A 22175-nucleotide genomic window follows, 5' to 3' on the forward strand; every position below is an offset into this window, starting at 1 on the left:
AGATTTATCATATTTTTCTTATATTTTTCGTAGCACTTTTTCGGTACGCGCTTTTCCATAGCTAGTATCAGTTCTGGCACCAGTTCTCATTATTTTAACTTGAAACTTGTTTTACAAGTCCTATATATTATTCTAGGAATATTCATGCAGTTATTATAATTTTCCGGGATACTTCATCGGTACGCATTTATACTGAGTAGCAGAACCGGTATCTGCACTTTTCGTCTGAAAAGCGACTTTCAACATTATTACTCACTTACTAAAATTATTAAAGCCTCATAATAAGTATTAGGGTCAATTATGAAATTATTTCCTAATTTCACATGATTAATTAATTAACTTCCTTAATTAACGGTGCGGGTTCTTACAGTTCTCGAAAAAAGAAGAAAAAAAACAAGCCTTAAGTCCCTCCCCTAGCCTCCTTAGTAGCCAATGGAAAAATGACATATTGAGTAGCTAGATAAAAGAAAGTGTGTTTGGAACTTTGGTGGTAGAAAACACCATAGCCCTGATTCAGAATTAGTCTCATAACCGGCTCAAAGAGTTGAAGCTTGTATGGAAAGAGGTAATTGTGGTCAGTATACCAAAAAGAAAGAAAAGAAAACACCATAGCCAAAAATCATTATCACTACATAACCTACAATTTTTTTATATAACAAACAGGGCCAAAACCCCTAAGGAACAAAAACAAAAAGAAAAGAGACAACAGGAAATATAAAAACAACAAAAACGAAAAATGGACAAGCTCAAACAGAAAGACAAGCTATTCTGGGAGCTGCAGCAAACTCTTGGCCTAGATCAAGGAGGTCAACAACCATGAGGTTGATCAAATCTTAGTGGGGAGAGAAAACTAAGATGAGCCCATGATTGTCATTAACAGCCTTCTTCAATTCGCCCATCCAGTCCGCATAATTCTTGCAGTTCCTAAAGATATGGGACAAAGCGACATACTAATCTTTGTTTAGATAAACTCAAATCTTAGCTAGTAAAGGAAGCTTTCAAGAAAAAATACCAATATTGGTAAGTAAGCTAATAGCTTGAAGAGAATTTGTTATACCTTGACATTGATGATAATGGGAAATCCTTCATCCATGGCAAGAAACAAAGGGCAACATCAACTGGCTTCGGAACACCAAGGAAGAGTTCAGTAATGTCACATTAATCGTTGCGAGTGTTTTTTTTTTGTCAACTCAACTTAGATTATAAGTCAGGTTCCAAAACACACATTATTATAAAATATCACTCTGATTCCTGATACATTTTTCAACAAGAAGTAATAAATTATAAGGGCACTTAGGGAAATTATGGAGAAACCATATTTTTATATTGTTTTGTCTAAGTGACAGAAGTGTCTAGTAGATCAATATTGGATCAAGTACTCTCCCTTAGGTATCTATGAATTAGATAACTTCAGATAGCAGATCATTATACACAACTGATAACGGCGTAGCCAGTAGGGTGGTATGTGTGCATAGTGACAACATAACAGTAAGAGAGAGATTAAGTCATATCTATAGACTTTGTCCCCCTATTTATATAATTTACGTATATGTATAAGAATTCTGGGCCTTTAAAGATCTATGGGCCTGATATGTCATTGTATTGTCGTCATGTGGTTACCTTTTATTGAGCCTTTAAATATATAGGCCTTATATAGATCCATAACATATATATTGATAGTATAAAGGGAAATTACAATCAAGAAGACAATAATGGATAAAAAAAAGAAAGTTACAAAATATTAAAGGTAATTGAAAGTTGAAACACAAATGAAGGTAAAGAACCGAAAAACAAAGAAATAACTACTTACTTGATTCTAAGGTACTTTTTATGCATCTGCAATTAGGGGTGTTAACGAGCCGAGCCGAGCTGGGCCGAACTTGGGTTTTTAAAAGGCCAAGTCTTTGTTTAAATATGTCAGTCTGGCCTAGCTGTTACCTGTTATGAATGTAATTATCGGCTTGAGGCCTGATTTATTTACAAAATATAAAAGTCTCGTTTAACCTGTTAAAAAAAACCAAAATTTATCCAAACAAAATATACGATCAACATCGCTAATAATTCTACAAAGAACCATAGTTCTTTCTTTCTGCGCATGTCAAACCGAAATATTGGGAAAGAAAACGGTTCTTTTACATTTAAAATATCAAACTCTAAATTCTTCATTCGAATCAAAATGTTACACGTGTTAAGACATTTCTAGTAGTGCACTACTCTAAAATCAAACTCTCGAATAACAAGATAAAAGGGGAGTCCTTTCATCGTTGAGGATGGAGTGTTAAGAGTAAGATTGATGGTGAATCTATGTTTCAAATGTAAGATTCCAGTTGGAGATTCTTGAATCCAAATGTGTTTGTGAATATAAGCGTCTGTTCTATAATTACAAAATATATGAAAAGAATTTTGAGGGAAATTAAGGGTGGTCGACATATCATCTCAACTTTAAGTATTAACGACATTCTTAACTTTGACAAAGACATTGATGGCATGAATTCTGTCAATGAACACAACAACGTGTTTTTGATGGGTTTATTAGTGGGTCATTAAAGATGGAAAGTAATCCGTCTTGAACGACATTGCAAAGCTCAGATTAAAAATGTTTTCCGTCGAAAATTGAGACAAGATTTTTCGACAAAATTATATTCATTTTCTGTAGAAAAATTTTGACGGAATTTATTTTCCGTCAAAAATTGAGACAAGATTTTTCGACAGAATTATATTCATTTTCCGTCGAAAATTGAGACAAGATTTTTCGACGGAATTTTAATTTATTTTCCGTCAAAAAAATTTGACGAAAAATTCGTCGGAAATTATTTTCGTCCAATTTTTTCGACGAAATTTCTAATTCTGTCAAAAAAATATTTACCTACGAAGATATATTCGACGGCTTCATTTCCGTCGAAAACGTCAGTTTTGACGGAAAAAATTCCGTCGAAAAAAAGCATTTTCTAGTAATGCATTTAATTTTTTATAATATTTTCTGTTAAAAAATAAAAACATCAAAAAGTAGTTTTTAGCACTTTCTTTTTTCAAAAGCCAAAAATGATGCTGAAAAGTTATAATAAAAGATTAATCATAAAAGCTCATTTTTTCAAAGATTAAAAAAAAGATACGAGGGTTATATTGACAAATTTTTTTTTACAAACTTACAAATTATGTTATGTCTTACTGATAAGACTTAACTCAAGAGTGTCTTACCGGTAAGACATAATGTAGTTTGTAAGAATTTGTAAACTAAAAGTTTATAAATATAACCTACCATTTTATTAAAACAACAAACTTTTTTTTTTCAAATATCAATTTCTTAAGCTTTAATGTATAACATCTTTGAATTTTAAATTATTTATATTATTTTTTTAAAGTTTGATTTAAGAACTATATGGCTGGAATTTGTTGTTATGCACTTGGGACGTGATATTTCCATCTCTTCCAAAAGTTCAAATCATGAGATGCTGAACTTTCTGTGTGTTAATTTTTTTTTTTTTTTTTTTGTCATTTGAATACTGGTTCCAAAGTACAAAAGTACACAGGGCCAAGCCCAAATAAAATAACTATACAAGACGAAACGGGCGTGCCCGCTTGCTGTAACTGTTAGGATATTTAACATTTGTGCTGGACCGATCACGTTATAATGGGCCGTAGCCCATCAATAGAAGGTGCCTGTCAACCAAACTGACCCAAGGCCCAATAGTTTCATAAATGCACTTAAATGAGCTGGGAACAGATATGGCTTGATTATTTTTTTTTTTCGCTTGATTTTAATAGTATGCTAGCTTGTCTTTTATGAACAAGAAACGAGTTCAACATCTCATGAAGCACCATAACTTTGGATATATAATATAAATATATAAGGGAGGGTTATATTTATAAATTTTTTGTTTACAAATTCTTACAAACTACACTATGTACTTTCGGAAGTATACTATGTTACACTATTTATTTCCGGGAACAATAGTGCAATTTGCAAAAATTTATAAAAAAATTTATAAACGAATCATTCCCCAAATATATATACATATTAACTTTCTTTTTTTCAAGAAACGATCAATAAAAATATACAATTTTTACTTTGAGCTACATAACATGATTTTTTGCCCTTGATTGTGCAATTTATTTCGATCACAATATGATCGAGCTTGGGGAAGTAAACGTATCCCTCGATTTATTTTTCTCCGGTCCCAAGCAATGTTTACCCAGAATTTAAAAAACAACCAAATAAAAATAATGATTAAAAAAAAAGCTATGCTTAACCATGCCTTTCTTTCCGGTAGAAAAATTTCCGCTGAAATACCAAATCTTATTTGATGTTATTTGAAGTCAAGAGTTTGCTACCATATTAAATACTAGACAAAGTATTAATTTAACCTCTCCTTCAATACCCAAATTCTGAAAAGCATTACTATCAACATGTTTCGTGGCAAATGAAAAAAATTAAATTAAAATATACATAGAATTAACTTAAAAAAACAAGTTAATCACAAATAAAATTCAAGCAGGCATCCAAAGAGAACTGCTACGTGGCCGGATTGAATTGCCAGAACATTGACAGATTCACCTAAACCAATATACTGGAAACGAGAATGGATCATTTCATATAAAAATGTGATCATGTGCATTTGATCACAATCATTCATTGATGAAGAAATAAGAGAGAAAAATATATAATTTTTAAATGAGTGATCGTGATCAAATAACATAGCCAGATAATCATTTTTTCACATGAGAAGATCCAAATCCACAACGTTCTCTTAACTATGATAGCAAATGTCTTTTTCTAATGAATATGGACAAATATTCAAAACTCTCTCTATTTTAGCCTTTTCATGATTTATTCCACTAATCTAATCTTTGCATTCCACCTGATAATGTGAAAAACTGTTGATTTATATATGTGTGATAGTTATTAAGTGCGGTGAAATAAAAATGGCTATGTAGGGGACAAATATTTTTGTTTTATTCAAATTAAGTATAAATTACAAAAAAAAAACAATTAATTATCAAATGTTTGACTTTGCCTAATTTAGGACAATGGCCCACTATTAATTAATTTGTTTAGTACGATACAGCTAACAGCACAGCATGAAACCACAAGTTAGATAGCAATGGACGTCCACAACCTTCATATATTGCTGCCTGCATTCAAACACGGTTTCTTAAAATAAAAAATAATAATAATGCAAAGCATGCATCGTGTATATATAGGTGACACATTTCATGAGACCCTTAACCTTAACCAAACACAAATCATAAACCCACCTTCTCTCCCCTATTGAGAATTCCTGCAAATCAACATGACTGAATTCAAGCTCAGAATCTGTTTGTTCTTGTGTCTTATTGCTATAGCTTCAGCTTCATATTCACCTAATCCTAATAATAAATTAAGTCCATTTTTTTATAATATACAGTGTCCCTTCGCCCTTATAACCATTAAGGAATTAGTAACCGCTGCTGTGTTCAAAGAGCCTCGCATGGGTGCATCATTGCTCCGTCTTCATTTCCATGATTGCTTTGTCCAAGTAATTAAGTCTTCATCTGCTTACAATTTTATGCATTACTTTTTAAACACTTTCCTATACATTATGCATTTACTGCATGGCACGAGTTAATTTTTTTTCATCTGTTTCATAAATTCTTATTGCGCGACGTGTGTATATTTATTACTCACTAACTAGACGAAACGTGAAAGAAAAGAGCCAAACTTGACTAACTAAAACGTGTTATTATTCTTGCTCTGCATTTTGAAGGGATGTGATGCATCAGTATTGTTAAAGGACACAGCAACATTCACGGGAGAACAAAGTGCCTTTCCAAACGTTAATTCTCTAAGGGGTTTCGATGTGATAGAGAACATTAAAGCTCAAGTAGAGAGCTTGTGCCCTGGTGTTGTCTCTTGCGCCGACATCGTAGCTGTTGCTGCAAGGGATTCTGTTGTTGCTGTAAGTATTCATTGTGAAATAAACAAATCAACCAATTTAAGATATTCCTATGCATGGGATAAATTTCAGTGGTCCTGTAGAAAGTTGCACCAAATAAATAAAGTTTCATTATGTAAACATGATAAATTGTGATTGAGCTTTTATATAATAATTTTAATTGACAAATTAAAATTACATAGACTACCCTAGAGTTGTTGGTGTAGTGACAATCCAGTTAGATATTGTAAATTGACTTGCTCAAAAGATAAAAAGTTTGATTCCTAAGAGTTTTCATGTTTGGGAAAATGAAGATATTCAAACCCAAAATTAGATTGGTCCGATTCATTAAGATTTTCGGATACTAGTTAATATCTATATAAAAAAAATTAATTGTACTCTCCTAATAGTAAATTGTCATCAAAGAGCTTACCAAAAAAAAAAAAAAAAAATTGTCATCAAAGAAATGGTCTAAATGTAACTAAATAAATTTATATTTTTCTAATTTATTATGTGTATTAATTATGTACTCACCGAAAATTTATCCGTATGTATGTGATGTGACTGATGGATGAGAAATAATTCTCAGCTTGGTGGAATTGGTTGGGAAGTTGGCTTGGGCAGAAGAGACTCAACAACTGCAAGCTTAAGTGATGCTAACTCAGATTTACCCCCACCCTCTCTGGATCTTAATGGCCTTATCGCTGCTTTCCAAAAGAAGGGTTTCACAGTGGATGAAATGGTTGCTTTATCAGGTATATATATATATACACCCATTATTGCTACTTTAACTAGTTTTACACGTTACTATGCACAATGCATTAGAAGGATTTTGTTACATAAAAATATTTGCAATCATAGACATCTACTTGTTACATATTCAATAACAAGTTATTTAAAACTATTTTTCAGGTTCTCATACAATAGGCAAAACCAGATGTTCGACCTTCCGAACAAGGATTTATAACGAAAGCAATATAGATCCCATGTTTGCAAAATCATTGCAAGAAAATTGTCCCCTCAAAGGTGGTGATGACAACTTATCTCCTATAGACACTACCACTCCGAACTTTTTTGACAGTGCTTACTACACGAATTTGGTTAACAAAAAGGGTATTCTTCACTCCGACCAACAACTCTTCAACGGTGGTTCCACAAATCAAAAAGTTTTGGAGTATGCCACCAATCCATTTCTCTTCAGTCTAGATTTTGGTAATGCGATGATCAAGATGGGCAACCTTAGCCCACTAACTGGCACACAGGGTCAGATCAGAAAAATATGTAACAGATTGAATTGAGTTAAAATGGCTATTCCAAATATTGAAATCATGCATTATGTCTAGGAAAATAAAAAGTCATTTAAATTTTTGGTTTTTGTTGTGAAGTTTCTACGTTTAATTGCATGTAGTTTGAGGAAATATTACAATAATTGTATGATCATGATGTCCCTTGTATGCTGTGGCATTTTTTTTTTAATTCGTGTATTTGATTTGAAAATTGTGAAATACTTTATATATATGGGATACATACCTTACCTTACCTTACAGTTTCAGACTTTCAGTGTTCAATATTTGGTCATTGAGATTTACGGTAAATTTAGTTTATATATATATATATATATATATATATATATATATATATATATATATATATATATATTTCTTCAGACTTTTACGTAGTGGTATTCAAAATATCCAAAAGAACCAAACCGATTCATAACCATTTTAAAAATCGGTTATTTTTAAAAATCGATTTCATATGAAACTGCAATTTATTTTATAAACTGGTTATTTACCAAATCATAAAAATAATTGGTTATCCATAACCAAACTGCTCTACAATTAAAAAACAAGTAAGTATTATATTTTATCATGCCTATTATATTTGTCAATTGACTCAAACTTCCAAACAATAAACTAGCATAAAAAGTTAAATGTAAGAACCCGCACCGTTAATTAAGGAATTTAATTAATAAATTATGAGAAAATAGGAAATGATTCCATAATTGACCCTAATAATTATTATGAGGTTTTAATAATTATAGTAAGTGATTAATAATTCTGAAAGTCGCTTTTCGGAAGAAAAGTGCAGATACCGGTTCTGCTAGTCGGTATAAATGCGTACCGAAAAAGTATCCCGGAAAATTAATGTAAGTGCATGATAATTACTAGAATAATATGTAGGACTTTTAAAACGAGTTTCAAGTCCAGATAATGAGAACTGGTGCTAGAAACCGGTACTGGCTTGGAAAAGCACGTACCGAAAAAGTGCTCAGAAAATTATAAGAAAAATATGATAATTCTTGTAAAATTGAGTAGGTTAAGAATCCAAAGTTTGGGATTAAAATGCTAAGCGTAGCAATTAAAGTTAATACTGTGTGTTTTCCTTTAAGTGGACTATAAATACAACTTTTGCACACTAACCTAGGCTGATACTCAGCCATTTGAACGTGAAAGTTGGTGCCTTGGAGCTGCTGACCAGCCTCCTTCACGCCTTGCCTTGTTTCCTTGGAAACTCAACCAAGTTGTCACCTTTTCCTCTAGTTTCTTCACCAAAACACCTTGGGTGAATGGGAAATACTTGAGTGTGAGTCTTGTGAGCAGAAAAGAGTCACCTTTCTGAGTTTATTGTGAGGTTCTGGTTCTGAGTTGGAGAGTTTGGAGGAGATTCATCTTGTTCTTAGTGGTTTAGAGCTCCAAGTAGCTTCCTTGGTGAGGAAAGGACTCATCTTGTTGGTCCATTTTCGTGTACCTGTAGAAACAGTACTTGGAAGGGTTGTTGGTGAGCTCTTTGGGTCATTCTTGCTGAGTTTAAGCTTGTGGTATGATCTTCAACCTTGAACTTGAGTTTAAGTGTGTAAAAATGGAACCTTGATGCATGTAAAGGTTAAAAGATGATAACTTAACGTTGGGTAATGTCAAACACACCTAGAAATGTATGTTTAGGCATTTAAAATCGGTAAAAACCCAACCTTGGATGGATATCTTCACGAAATGCATTTTCTGCATTCTGTCGTGAAATATCTGGATATGTGCCCGATGAATATCTGGATATGTGATATCCGGATATGGGTTTTGAGTATCCGGATAATAGATATCCGGATATGGGATTCTGGATATCCAGATATTGCATATCCGGATATGTCCAGTAAGATATCCGGATATGGTTCCGAGGAATATCCGGATATTCTGGGATTCCGTAAAACAGTAGCTGTGCTGTGAGGACAGTAGGCTATTGGGGCTTTGTGGACCCTAAATTGATGAAGTTGAACTTCTGTTTTAATTAAACTAAGTCAGAATCAAGTGATGAAGGGCTTATGGTTTGGTGAAAAGCCTTAAGAGATAAAACGTAAGGAAAGGCGTTGTCTTTAAGTTATATGCTTGTGTTGCATTATTATTGATATAGTATTGGTCCATAACAGATTGTGAATCTGCCGTGTTTGGACTTTGAGCTGTGGACTCTTGGCTTTTGGAGTTAGCTTGCAAGGTAAGCTTTCGTGTCCTCGGTTTAGCCATGTTGTGGTTCCACCATGTCCCATGGGGGTATGGTTTATGCATGTTGTGTACATGCTTTTGGATATTTGATATGTTGATTGAACTTTACATGTAATGGCTTTTAATATGCATGTGTTGTTTCATCTTGACAGGAAGCCTGAGTATGTAGCGCCATACAAGACAGTGTACCGGGGTGAATGCAAGTGGTACTTGCACGGTGTGTAGGTGATAGACGTATACCTGCACTGTCTCTGGCCAGTAGATTAGTATTGACACACATGGCATGATTATCTGCTGCATTGCATTGTTTTAGAAATGATAAATGATAAACTGCTTTTGAACTTATATTGCACATGTAAGTGAGCTTGGGGTGGAAGATCCTTGAGGACTCACTGACTTACTGAGATTTCTAGATTAGAGATCTTACCCCACGTTTGGGGAATGCTTATCTCAGGATCAGGTATTATGAGTACCGATGCCTCAGGCGGCAGGAGGCCGAAGCTTAGCTGATTATGTTTTACTGCTTTGTGTTAGCATGACTGCATTCAGATGCTGATTATGTTTTATGCCTTTTATTATTATGTTGTTGTTGAGACTGATGTTAGGCATGTTGCCTTATTTGAGTGAGCATGGGGATTGCCCATGACACTCTCTGTTAGTACATTTTAGATTGGAGTTGTATAAACTGTTAGATGGTCCGGCCTACATTATTGTAGTTCCACGACTAGAGCCACACTTATATTATCTATGTTATGAGGTATTCCAGTTAGCTGTTTTATTGCAATTACATACCGGCGATGTTTTCTTAATTGATTATTAAACAAGTTGGTAATGTTAATGGCATCATAATTGAAAAGAAAAAGTAATTCCGCATTTTAATTAAGCGCAGCTTAATACAATATTATGATAACATTACCGGATATATACGGGGTGCTACATTAAGCAGCTCAAGTAGAAAACAGTTATTTTTAAAAAAAACTACACATAAATCGAAAGGTCACATCCTAAGAGAGCACTTCTTATGTAACGTAACAACTTTTTCCCCCAAAAAAAAAACCACATACAAGCCTCCAGGCAAACTCATAACTTGACAAGGCGAAAGCTTTGAACTGACAAAGATGAAGTTAAAAAATCATAACGAAAAGGGTAACAAAATTAATTAATTGGCTTAACGTCTCTGAGAGTGCCGTTAAAAGGACAACTCACAATAGATTTACTTATTTGTTCTTTAATTATAGAGCAGTTTGGTGATACCATAAAATGTAACACCCCGTGTATACCCGGTTTGTTATCATGTCATCGTATTAAGCCACGCTTAATTAAAAATGCGGAAAATCTTTTTCTTTTCAATTATGACGTCATTATCCATTACCAAGTTGATTACTAATACTTTTAAAACATTGCCTGTATGTAATTGCAAATAAACAGCTATCTACACTGAATAACCTCGTATTATAAATACGTGAGTATCTAAGTCACGGAACTACAACAAGAAGTCCGGACCATAATCCTGATACACTTATACAACGCAATACTGAAACGAGACATAGTCGAACAATGTGGCATGGACAACCTCCATGCTAACCAAATAAGGCAACAAGCTCATCAAAGTCTCAACCAAAATCATAATAATAACATAACGCATGTCAGCATCCAATCATAACAGAATAAGCAGCAATGCCTAACTCAGCTCCGGCCTCCTGTCGCCCGAGGTCTCAACCCCCGAGTTACCTGAACCTGAAATATGTGCCCCAAACGTGGGGTGAGATCTCTAAACAGAAATCTCAGTAAGGCAAGGGGTCCTCAAGGATTTCTCAATCCCAAGCTCACTTACGTGTGCAATATAAGTTCTAAAAGCAATATACAATATAAGTTCCAAAATCAGTGCAATGCAACAGATAATCATGTCATGTGTGTCAACTATTCTACTGGCAAGAGAAATGCAGGATTTACATACGTCTATTACCTACACCAGTGCAAGACGCCACTCGCACCCACCCACAGAATTACCGTATTGTATGACGCCACATACTCAGGCTTACCGTCTAGATGGAACAACACATGCATATTATAAGGCCCTTGCACTTAACAGCTCAAAGCATTTCAATCATCAAAACATGAAAACACATCATGCATAGAACAATCCCCCCATGGTGTATGGTGGAACCAACAATGGCTAAACCGAGGACACGAAAGCTTACCTCTTACACTAACTATCCAAATAAGAGTCCCACCAAGCTCAAAGTCCACAAACAGCAGAATCACAATATGTTTTAGACCAGCAATCATATCAACAATCATACTCCACAAGTATATGACATAAAGACAACACTTTCCTTTTACATTTCATGTCTTTAGGCTTCTCACAAAGCCATAAACCCTTAATCACTTTGATTCTGACTTAGATTAATTATTACAGAGGTCCATATTAACCAATCATGGGTCCACAAACCCAAAATGCCATTCTGTATAAACAGTACAGCTACTGTCTCGAAATTCCCAGAATATCCGAATATTTGTCGGGAACATATTCGGATATCACAAGTCCCATATTCGGATATCAATATCCGGATATTTACAACTCCATATCCGGATATTTCGCGACAGAATGCGGTTTCTGCATTTCGAGATATATCACTCCCAAGGTTCAACTTTTAACCCATTAGGACGTCCAAGCATGCATTTTTATTCACTTTTAGGTTCATGTTCAGGTTGGTTACTGTAACACCCCGTGTATACCCGGTTGGTTAACATATCATCGTATTAAGCTGTGCTTAATTAAAAATGCAGAATATCTTTTTCTTTTCAATTATGATGTCATTATACTTAGTCGAGTTGATTATTTAATCATTTTCATAAAATATCGCCTGTATGTAAATTGCAATTACACATCTAACTGAATACCTCATAATATAGATAAAGTGAGTATCTATGTCACGGATCCACTACACGTAGTCCGGACAATAATCCTGATACATTATTACAACTCTAAATAAAACAATACATAATCAAGTCTATGTGGCGTGGACAATCCTCATGCTCACCAAATCAACAACATAACCAACAAAGTCTCCACAGAGAAATCCATAAACTGAAGCTAAAAGCATAAGACAGTAAATAGGAACCAACATCCAATCATAACAGCATATCAGCATAAACATGTAACATCTATCAGCTAAGCTCTGGCCTCCTGCCACTAGAGGTCTCAACCCCCGCATTACCTGAACCTGAAATAAGCATTCCCCAAATGTGGGGTGAGATCTCTAAACCAGAAATCTCAGTAAGACAAGGGGTCCTCAAGGATCTTTCACCCCAAGCTCACTTACATGTGCAATATAAGTTCTAAAAGCGGTAAATCAATATAAGTTCCCAAAACTATGCAGTGCAACAGATATTCATGCCATGTGTGTTTAAACTATTATACTAGCCAGAGAAATGCAGGAATACGTCTATTACCTACAGATAGTACAAGGAACACCGCTTTCACCTCACCCACAGCCTCACCATATTGTATGTACCATACTCAGGCTTACCGTATAGGTGGAACACCACATGCATATCATAAAGGCACTAGCATAAAACAGCTCAATAGCATTTCCAAAACATCAAAAGCATGTAACACAGCATGCATATAACCATACCCCCATGGGACATGGTGGAACCACAACATGGCTAAACCGAGGACACAAAAACTTATCTTACAAGCTAGCTATCCCAGCCAAGAGTCCACACAATCTCAAAATCCAAACACAGCAGTATCACAATCTGTTATGGACCAATAATATATCAATAATCATACTATACAAGCATTCAAAAAAAGAAAACGTCTTTTCTTTCACGTTTTACGTCTTAAGGCTTCATACAAAGTCGTAAGCCCTTAATCACTTGATTCTGACATAGTTCAATTAAAACAGAAGTTCAACTTCAACAATCTAGGGTCCACAAACCCCCAATAGCCCACTGCATGAATAGTGCAGCTACAGTTCTTTGAAATCCCAGAATATCCGGATATATGTCGGGGGAATATCCGGATATCTCACTGGCCATATCCGGATATCAATATCTGAATATCCAGAACCCCATATCCGGATATTCACAACCAAATATCCGGATATTTCGCGACAGAACCCAGAATCTGTATTTCGCGAAAATCCAGTCCAAAGGTCCAACTTTTACCGATTACAGAGGCTTACACAAGCATTTCTAAGTGTGTTAAGCATTACCCAACGTTAGGTTTTCATCTTATCTTGTTACATGCATCAAGGTTCCATTTTTAAGCATAAAAACTCAAGTTTAAGGGTGGTGATCATACCACAAGCTCAAGACAGCAGCAAGGAAGGTGTCTTGATGGTTTCTAAGTCCTCTTACAGTGCAGCAACCCAAGACCACGAAAAATGGGCATGAAGGTGGCTCTTAAACTCAACAAGAAAGCTCCTTGGAGCTTCAAAACACCATATACAAGGCCACACTCCACAAGAGCAAAGAACACAGCCTCTAAACCACCAACACAGTACACCCACACTCAGAAGATGCTTCCTTTACCCTCACCCATCACACACCCAAGTGTTTGCAAGGTTAAAGAGAAGGAAAATCAAGAGAAAATGGTGGTTTGGTCACAAATGATGAAGGAAGAGCAATGGAACAGTGATAACCACTCAGCCTCCAAGTGTCTCACGTAGAAAACTGATGTGCCTAGAGTTTTGAGCCATCACAAGAGTATATATAGGTCACTTAAGTCATTAAACACACAATATTAACATTAATTGCTACACTTAGCATTTTAGTCCCAAACTCAGGATTCTTAACCTACTCAATTTTACAAGAATTATCATATTTTTCTTATATTTTTCGCAGCACCTCTCCGGTACGCGCTTTTCATAGCCAGTATCAGTTTCTGGCACCGGTTCTCATTATTTTAACTTGAAATTCGTTTTACAAGTCCTATATATTATTCTAGGAATTATCATGCACTTATTATAATTTTCCGGGATACTTTTTTGGTACGCATTTATACCGATTAGCAGAACCGGTATCCGCGTTTTTCATCCGAAAAACGACTTTTAGCATTATCAACCACCTTATATATTTATTTAAGCCTCATAATAATTATTAGGGTCAATTACGGAATTATTTCCTAATTTCACATAATTAATTAATTAACTTCCTTAATTAACGGTGCGGGTTCTTACAGTTACTTATTTAACTCATTAACATGCCAAGACTCAACCTTTCAACAAAGAAAACTCATGATCAAGGTGAGGAACATACCCAAGGCTTCAAAATAGAAGTTAGAGGTGCTCTTGGAGCTCTCTAAGAAGCCTCAACAATCTGACTTTGCCAAGCCACGAAAATGGTGATCAAAGGTTGGTTCTTTCTCACCAAAGATCACTCCTTGGAGCCCAAAATGCCATTACAAAGGCTCTCACAACTCAAACCCCAAGGTCAGCTCCCACACCTCACACTCAGAGCTAAAACTCAGAAATGGAGTAGCCTCACATGCACCTAAGGCTTGCTCTCACCTATACAAGGTATTTTGGTGGAAGAACAAGAAGAAAAATGCTCTCTTGGAGGTTTCTATGGAGGGAGGAGAGGGTGGCAAGAATGAGAGGCTCAAGGTTCAGAAGAGAGGCACGTAGAGTGTGAGATTTCTGACCTAGAAATCTGTGCCAAGGCCTTATATAGGCCACTTAAGTTTTAATCGCACTGTATTAGTACTAATAGCTACACTTAGCATTTTAATCCCAAACTTAGGATTATGAACCTCCTCATTTTTATAAGATTTTTCATATTTTTACTTTATTTTCGCAGCACCATTCTGGTACACGCTTTTACTTAGCCAGTATCAGTTCTGGAACCAGTTCTCATTATTTTGACTTGAAACTTGTCATATTAGTCCTACATATTATTCTAGGAATATTCCCACACTTATTATAATTTTTTGGAATACTTCATCGGTACGTATTTATACTGTGGAGCAGAACCGGTATCTGCATTTTTCGTCAGAAAAGCAACTTTCCACATTATTAATCACTTACCATAATTATTTAAGCCTTCTCATAATTATTAGGGTCAATTATGGAGTTATTTTTTAATTTATCATAATTAATTAATTAAGTTCCTAAATTAACGATGCGAGTTCTTACAATAGCCAATTATTTTTATGGTTTGGTAAATAAGCAGCTTATAAAAAATAAAATACAGTTTTATATGAGACCGATTTTTAAAAATAACCGATTTTTAAAATGTGGAGCAGTTTTGTTATGGATTGGTTTAGTTCTTTTGGACATTTTGAACACCCCTACCCATACCTTCCTCTATTGGTTCAAATTAAACTCTTAGTAACATAAATCTTGAGAGAACGAAGAGAAATTTTATTTTATAATTTTAAAATAATTCAAATGTTCTTCTACCAATCACTCTCAAAACAACGTGAAACAATTTCTATAAGAATCATTTTGTCCGGAGAGTTCCAAAACAATGAAGATTCTTGTAAGAAATAATTGGTCAACTACTATAACCGGGAGAAACAAACGACTACTTATAAAATTAGCACAATTCATCAAAAACCGATTTTGAATTTGTTAAAAAATCGGTTTTGAACTTGATAACCGGTTCTGATTTAAAACCGATTCAGATTTAAAATCGGTTTTGAATTAAAACCGGTTTGAAACCGGTTTTGAATTAAAACCGGTTATAAACCATATACCAATTTTGGAACAGGTTTCAAACCGATTTAGAAAATTAAAAATCAATTTTAAAAGAAGAAATCGGTTCGGTTCGAAAACCAAACCGTTTAAAACCGATTCGGTTCGATTTTTGTTAAAACCGGTTATGAATCTCTCCATGCACACCCCTACTTTTACGTTAATCTAGACTGTTTAGACATAAGATTAGTTTTAATGCCACCAATGAGCATGCTCTGATTAATTATTACTTCAATTTCCTCTTTCCCTTTTATATAGATTGAAGTTATTGCAATTGCAAATATTACATTAGCAATCATGTTAGGTGTTGTGATCGGATTATTCGTCTGCATATTTACCATAAATTTTTTTCCTCCTTAAAATTGAAGAAAGATTATAAATCAGCAATATTATATGAACATATAATTCATAAGAAAAAAATAAACCAATTAGATTAATTAAAAGAGAAAAGTAATACAATCTTGTATGATATAATTTTGTTACCACAAAATGAAATTGATTCAAATAAAAGTCTACGCGGTACTTATAATAATTTCTAGTAATAAATAGATCTGTTAAGGATACAAAATAGATGATAAAATCTTCATTCAAAACTAATTTATGATTAGCAATTTTTATCTTATCCATAGACTAAATAATTATCATATAACTTTCAATAAGAACATATAACTATATTATCTAAATTTGAATTATCAAATATTTGTTGGTAAGTAATTTATCATGTTATGATAAATTATCGTTATTAAATATAAGCAAAATTTAACGAATAATACAAAAATAAATTTAAGTATAAATAAATATTGTTGTCTGTTAACATGTGTTTGGTACGAGAACACTTTCTGTACAGCGATGGTATATACGACTTTCATTTAAAAAATTACATTTGGATTTTTTTTCTTTTTTTTCTTCCTATTCCATACATATATCATAGAAGATGGGGCATTTCTATTAAACCGTTACACTCGGTACGGAGGTCGGTAGTATCTTAAATATTTCGGTTTGGTAGACACCCGTGGTACTATATATGTAAAATCCTACAAAACATTTTTGCCTCATTTTAATCGTGTTATTTTTTCCTTTTATTGGAAATTACATGATCTGACCAGAAAAGGAATTTTAACTTCCTTATCCCATTGTATAATCCCAGTTTATTTCGTAGATTATATTAACTCTAAAGATATTTTAATTATTACTTAATTCGAATCCATATTTATGTACTTTTTTTTCATTCTTGTTGTGACAAAAATGATTTAGGTAATTTTAGAAGTGGGCATTACAATTAAGTTGTGATGGGTTTTTACGGCCCAATCTTGGTGACTACTGACTAGCTAATTGGTATGAGCTGAGCCCAGTACGGGAATATATTTGTTTTTCAATTTGTTTGATACATAACATGAATGATGAAAGTTCAAACTTATAACTTTTTTTATTCACTAGAAAAACTATAAGTTGCTATAACCTATCAAATTTCTTAAAATATTATAATAAATTGACTTGATGTGAATTTATTTTTATTAATCTATATATTTAGCTTGATTAATTATAGGTAAGTTGCATATTGAAAGAAGATTAAAAAGTTACAAGGAATTGAACACAACAAAATATTATTTAACATGGTATATACTAGCCGGTAAACTTATTTTTAAAATATTTACTAATAAACTAACTACACAGTATTTATTTGACTTCAATACCAATTATAACAAACTAAAATATTGTATTCTTCATAAATTTGAGAAATTCGAGTAACATCTTGTAATAAAATTATCTAAATAGGTGATTAAGAAATAAAAATAGAAAAAACGTCACTGTTACAAAATGTATGTCTCTGCCAGCTATTTTTTCACATAAAAGAAACAAAGGAGATATCATTTTCATATGTAGCTATGACTCATATGTAGCTATGACCAATTCAAATATCAATTCCAAGATTAATGTGGAATTTTACACTTCTCCTCCTATCTCTTATTTTAGCGACTACCTGTTGCATTGTATGTAATATTTTAAAGGGTATAAATTAGAAAATATATCAAGGTTAAGAATAAAATTATGCATACTTAAATTAAAAGATAATTAAAATAAAAATATTTTTAAAACTACAATATTTCATTTTATTAGTTTTTCGTTAAATTTTCACGTAATATAGTTTTTAAATAAACTTTCGCATCAACTCAAACTTTTATATATATTTTGATTATAAGGCAAGACCGAACCAAATAAAAAAAAGGCTTTAGATTTATCATTGAACATGACTATACTTTTTTTTCCTACAAAGAAAAGACAAGTTAATAATAATAAAAAAAGTTGAAAAGGCACACTGTTCAATGACTTTATTTTGTCTTAAGTAGTTGCATGACACCAGTTTTATACATCCAACATGATTCTTATTTATCCCATAAAAAAATTGTAATAACTCACAGTTTAATCTAAAATTGACTATTTATAAAGCAAATCTAATTTATCTTTCTATATCTCATTCACATCATGGTGAGGGTAGCCCTCCTAAAAAAAGATTTTTTGCATTCTCAAAATTTTATTTAAGCGGAATCAAATATATATCACTTGTATAAACCAACTTTTTTAGTTAGAGTCTAAGTTTTTCTATCCATCTTTAAAACAAATATATGTCCAACATCAAAATCAAAATCAAAATAAAATAACGAGATGAAGAAGTCTATTTCAGACAGCGATAAAATCTAGATAATCATAACTCATCGATCAGACAGCAATATAATCATTCAATTAGAAAGAGTAATCCGTTTAACTTTGTACTTTCTTAAGAAATCTTAATAGCGCCTTATACCGAATGCACAGTCATTTTCGGTACCGTTAATTAGCATTTATATATTGCCTTGGCCAACTAGTCATTGAAAAAGTCAAAGAAGATAGCTGGTTCCTACTTCCAGCTGGATGATGATTTTTAAGAAATTATAAAGTATCGTGATGTCGGTAATTAATCAATTAGTTATTCGATCAAACTGGAATTAGGAAAATGATTGTGTTCCTGTTTTTTTTTTTTGTTGGTAAACAATGATTGTGTTCCTTAAATGTATGCTACTTGTCACCAAACGTTCTGACAACTATATACTATGAGAAAAAAACAACATTAACACTTGGTTAAGGATTTAGTTGATATCTTAAAAGAGCACGTGTTTAAATTCTGCTGGCTGATTTATTGATAAGTGATATATAATTTTTTTTTTTTAAATTCTCAAAGAAATTAGAAAACCTCCCCTAACCCTAATAAAATATCGGTATCCAACCCAATTTAAACTTTAAACTTACATAAAACAACACTAATTATATTTGTATAAAACTGATATGATTCTTACATTGTGAATTATGAGTTTAATTGGGCCCACAAGTCGCATCTCATTTAAGAACTTAAAACACACACATATATATATTGGAAATTATTTTTCATGTTACATGAGAGCAATGTTATTAAAATCTAGATCTTAAGTAAAATCGAAAGGGGATTAAAAAATCGTAAAACATAAAATTATAATGTAAAAAAATCATAAAAAATCGTAAAAACGTGAAAGCGTTTGGAATATTAGTAAAATCGTTTTGATGAAAAAAATCGTAAAATCATAGTAATAAATCGAGATTTTAACAACAATGCATGAGAGTGTTCTCTCCTACTCTCCTTCTCTTCTCACATCGAAAACTGAGACCCAACTTTTTTCTTTTTTATAAAAAAAAAATGGATGTCCCACTTTGTTTTGTCTCAACATAAGATAATATTTGTCACCGGTTGCATAAGAAAACTAATGCCCTATATATATATATATATGAAAAAATATTTGTCTTTTTAAAATATATAACTTTGTATTATTTTAGATCCTAACTGTTAATTTTCGTCAATCAACGGTTATAATTTATTGGATCAAACTTATTAATTAATTAGTAACTCGCAATAAATTATAATCGTTTTGACGGAAATTAACGATTTGGATCTAAAATGACACAAAGTTATATCCTTTAAAGCACAAATATATATATATATATATATATATATATATATATATATAGAGAGAGAGAGAGAGAGAGAGAGAGAGAGAGAGAGAAGTTATACTTACAACCTATTTTTGTTTACAATCATATTTTAACTGTTGATTTCAGCTAATCAACGGTTATTATTTTCGTAAATCAAACTCATTAATTAATTATTAATTCTCAATAAATGATAACCGTTGAATAACGAAAATCAACAGTTAAGATATATATATATATATATAGGGGAGGGTTCTTTTGACTCCAGAGTAAGACTTTTAAGTCTTACTCCAAATCCCAGCCGTTGATGGACGGAAATCAACGGTTGTCATTAATAGTATAATTAATAATTAATTAATTAATATAACTTCCTAAATTATAACCGTTGGATGAACGGAAATCAACGGTTAGGATGGAGAGTAAGACTTATAAGTCTTACTCTTGAGTCAAATGATCTCTCTCCATATATATATATATATATATATATATATATATATATATATATATATATATATATATATATAATTCTCTTTTTTAAGTTAGAAACTACTTATAAGCATAAGTTAGGTCAAACAGATTTTGAGAGAAGCTCTTATAATGAAAAGCTCTTTTTTATAATAAACAAAAAAAGGTAAAAGGTAAAAGCTCTTAAGAAGAGCTTTTTTTTAAGCTCTTATCTGTTTTTCTTGAATTGTATGTTTTTTTCTTAAAATGAAGAGTTATAAAGATAGAAAGAGATAATTTTTTTTAAAATATGTGTTTTTAAGCTAAAAAATTTATATTATTAGCATACAACTTTTATTTTTTTAAACTCTTTTTTTTAGCTTTAGATTGTAAGTAGCTTATAGTATTTTTTTAAAAAAAAAGAGAGGATCTAAACAAACTCTTAGTTAAAAAAAATAATTATAGACAATATTATTTAAAGTGGCCGTAGAAATTTCCTTTTTGTTATAAGCAGGCTTCTAACTCAAAAGTATAAGTCTTTGTTTTATTTTTATTAGTACAAGATGCACAATTGATATTAATTTAAGAGAAAAGTGTTTATCTGTTCACAAAAAAAAAGTGTTTATCCTTTTAAATAACACAACTTATATCCTTTTACTCTCACAAAGAGGTGGGATCTACACTTTTTTTTGTCAACTATCTCTTCCTTTATCTATCTCTTTCTTTCTCTTAAAATAACACAACTTTACATCCTTTAAAATAACACACATTTTACCTTAATTTAATTATTTCAAATTTTTGCTCGTGTTCATATTTGAATCTTGCACCGTAAGTGTAAGAACTCGCACCGTTAATTAAGGTATTAAATTAATTAATTATGCAAAAATAGGAAATGATTACATAATTGACCCTAATAATTATTTATGAGGCTTAATTATCATAGTAAGTGATTAAGAATGCTGAAAGTCGCTTTTCGGAAGAAAAGTGCAGATACCGGTTCTGCTAGTCGGTATAAATGCGTACCAAAAAAGTATCCCGAAAAATTAAATTAAGTGCATGATAATTACTAGAATAATATGTAGGACTTGTAAAACAAGTTTCAAGTCCAAATAATGACAAATGGTGCTAGAAACCGGTACTGGCTTTGAAAAGCGCGTATCGAAAAGTTAATCAGAAAAATATAAGAAAAATATGATAAATATTAGAAAATATTTTAGTTTCATAATCCAAAGTTTGGGATTTAAATGCTAAGCGTAGCAATTAAAGTTAATATTGTGTGCTTAAGTGAGTTTTGGCTATAAATACACTTACTAAGGGCACATTGCCCTAGATACCAGAATTCCTACGTGAAGCACTTGGTGGGCTGAGGGTGGTTTACTGTTCCATTGCCTCCTTTCACCATTTTTGAACTCAAGTTGTCACCTTCACTTGATTTCTTCCCTCTTTGAGCTTGTATACACTTAAAAACATGCATGGTGAGGAAGTTTGAGGGTGTATTCTTAGTTTCCGTCCTCTGTGTGTGGGTGAGGGTGCTGGTTTTGGGTGGTTTGGGTGTTGAAAGCCATAGTCATGGCATTTTGAGGTCCAAGTGGTGACCTTTGGTGAGAAAGAACCAACCTTTGTGA

The 22175-nt window shown here is 32.6% G+C and overlaps 1 protein-coding gene across 1 annotated transcript; it reads left to right on the plus strand.

Moving 5' to 3' along the window:
- Nucleotides 1-5336: 5336 nt before the first annotated feature.
- Nucleotides 5337-7210, plus strand: LOC133294402 (cationic peroxidase 1-like). The gene is made up of 4 exons (XM_061493051.1): nucleotides 5337-5516; nucleotides 5745-5936; nucleotides 6502-6667; nucleotides 6825-7210. Exons 1-4 carry the CDS (start codon nucleotides 5469-5471, stop codon nucleotides 7208-7210), a joined length of 792 nt encoding a protein of 263 aa, XP_061349035.1. The 5' UTR covers nucleotides 5337-5468.
- The last annotated feature ends 14965 nt before the right edge of the window (nucleotides 7211-22175 follow it).

This window comes from Gastrolobium bilobum, unplaced genomic scaffold (assembly GCF_033153095.1).
Source record: "Gastrolobium bilobum isolate Gb01-03AN ecotype WA unplaced genomic scaffold, APGP_CSIRO_Gbil_v1 utg30794, whole genome shotgun sequence".
Taxonomy (NCBI): Eukaryota; Viridiplantae; Streptophyta; class Magnoliopsida; order Fabales; family Fabaceae; genus Gastrolobium; species Gastrolobium bilobum.